The 2393-nt window shown below is 58.5% G+C and overlaps 1 protein-coding gene across 1 annotated transcript in view; it reads left to right on the forward strand.

Moving 5' to 3' along the window:
• LOC104157515 (homeobox protein TGIF2-like) overlaps positions 1-2361 on the forward strand; it is a gene marked incomplete at its 3' end in the record, with an annotated part of 3977 nt that extends 1616 nt beyond the window's left edge. The window contains exon 2 of the mRNA XM_009694875.1: positions 2253-2361. Coding sequence (XP_009693177.1) covers positions 2253-2361 — 109 coding nt within the window. The remainder of the gene's footprint in view (positions 1-2252) is intronic.
• Between the last annotated feature and the right edge of the window lie 32 nt (positions 2362-2393).

Genomic DNA, 2393 nt, shown 5'->3' on the forward strand with positions numbered 1-2393 from the left:
GCTGGGGGGGAGGCCGGCCCCTGTACGCCCGAGGCAGGGGGTCCGAGCCTGGTGGCATTTCCCAGGGCCAGCTGAGGGCTGTCACCAGGATTTCTGTCAGTCTGAGGTGACGCGACAGGACACCATGGGGGCTACTCCATCTGAGGAGAAGCAGCCTGTTGGCGTGGAGGTGTGGGACACTCTATGGCAAGGCTGGAGCGGCTGTGGGGTTCAATCCGTCAGTGCCAATCCAACCCCTCCAGGAGTCTTTCGAGCGCTGGGCTCTGCTGTGGCCACTGGCTGAACACGCCCTGGTTGTTTATTTGTGCATCCCCCTGCCTGGTCCAGTGGCCTGGGGAGCCAGAGCCAGGGATCAGGAGCGCAGCAACCCTGGGTTTCCCTTGCAGAAAGATGGGAGGTAAGAAAGTGGTGCCCGCTCCTGGTGAGACTTCCTGGGCAACAGCAGGTTTCCAAGCCGGTGCCCTCCTGTGGGGATGGGCTTTTTCTCCCTGCAGAGGGCATGCTACTTTCATGGTGGTGGTGGGGACAGATGCTGCTCAAAGTGATGGTCCGGTGCGTGCTGGTGGTGGGGCCAAGCGATGGCTGTGTTTTTTTTTTTTTTTAAAAAAAAAATCAAAGCCAAGGCATATCCCAGCTTCCTGGGCAGGTGACACCATGCGGTGTCCTGCGGTGTCACTGGTGGTTGTGTGTGCCCATCTCCGTGCTGCCTTCTCCAGGCTGCTGGAAGGAGCGTGGTGGGGGGGGACCGGCAGGATTTTGGTGGGCTTCTCAGTGCTGCAGAGTTGGTTGGGCTTTTTGTTGGGAGTCCAGTCCTCTGGTTGGGGACCACAGCAGTTGATGGCCCTGGGATCACAAGATCACGTCCAGGGGAGTCAGCTAAGACTTGGAAGGGAGGATATTTGGGAACAAAAAGGGTGAGACTGGTGTATTTGAGGATGTTAAATGCCAAATATTGTCATAAAGAGAAAAAAAGGACAACTGAGATCTTGCTGCAATCGAACTTGTGGGAAGTTCTCTCGCCGGGGGAAATATTTTATGTAGTTGTTGATTTAGGAAAGGTCAGTCATTTTTTTCCCCCCTGATTTATTCTCTTCTAATTGTTTTCTAGGAAGAAGGCGGTTATTTTAATGTAGCACTTTACGTTAAGATGCTGAAACAATACATGGCTGAGACTGAATACATGGCTGCTGTGTTTCTGAAGGCCTTCCAGAGGTGTAGCCCTAGAACTCTGCCTCTTTGGAGTGCAAGATATTTGGAAGAGCCTTTAAAGTTAGCTGTAACCTCACTCTTTGGCAGGAGGCATGGGAAGGTGTCGATGCACTGCTGCAGTCCCTGCTGCCCTGTTAGGGGTGGGAGGACCGCAGCTCTGCGAGCTGATGGTTTTTATGGTTTTCCATCCATGCTGCTGTCCTGTTGCCTGTCTGCTCCGGGCAGCCGCAGCGGTCCCAGCCAGGGCAGCGGCATGTTGGCACTGGCATCAGCATGCAAAGCGTGGTCGGGCATGCCGACCTCCGGGGTGGGTTGCCTGGAGAAGGGAAAACTCCCCCCAAACCAGGGACCTGCTGGAGGCCGTTGGGCTCTGTGCAATGCCACAGCCTCTGGTCAGGGGGACAGCAGGAGCCCCCAGGAGGGTGCTAGGAACTGCACCCCGCTTTACCTGCTTGCGGCTGGGCACAGTCAGTTGCTGGGACCTTGGGGCTGCAGTGAAGGGACAGTGCTGAGCCCGGTGTTCCCCAGGGAGCAGGAAGCTCTGCTCAAGAGCTACTTCAGGTCCAGTGGCTCTGTGCAACATTGCTCTGGCTCATGGGGCGGCTCTGCCCCAGAGCTGCCCAGGCTTGGTTTGTTCAGTGTGCTGGTGTTGGTGGGCACCCATGCATAGTCCCCGCGGGGGAGAGTTGTCAGGGTGGGCTGGCAGGGCTGAGTGGGAGTGTTGCACCGCAGGCAGCCGGGACAGGGGTGCAGGGAGGAAGGGGCCCCCCCAGGCAGGCTGTGCCAGGCAGGAAGCAGCCAGCATTGGGGTTTCTGTGGGTGGCCAGGCAACCTCTGCCAGGAGTAGCTCTGCCTCTCTGGAGCCCCACGGGAAGGAGGTGCGGGGCTGGAGGCGAGAGCTGTGGTAGCTGGGGTGTGCAGGAGCTGCTTGCTGGGTCAGGGGGGGCTTCTGCTGGCTTGGCTGCAGGCTGCTACCCCCCAGCCGGTGCTTTGCGTGTGCAGTAGACCCAGGCTGACAGTGCTGTGCCTCTCTCTCCTCCCAGATCTGCAACTGGTTCATCAATGCCAGGAGGCGGCTGCTCCCCGACATGCTGCGCAAGGATGGAAAGGACCCCAACCAGTTCACCATCTCCCGACGAGGAGGCAAAGCTGGTGACGTGGCTCTGCCGCGGGGGGCTGCTGCC

This window comes from Cariama cristata, unplaced genomic scaffold (genome assembly GCF_000690535.1).
Source record: "Cariama cristata isolate BGI_N322 unplaced genomic scaffold, ASM69053v1 scaffold33632, whole genome shotgun sequence".
Taxonomy (NCBI): domain Eukaryota; kingdom Metazoa; phylum Chordata; class Aves; order Cariamiformes; family Cariamidae; genus Cariama; species Cariama cristata.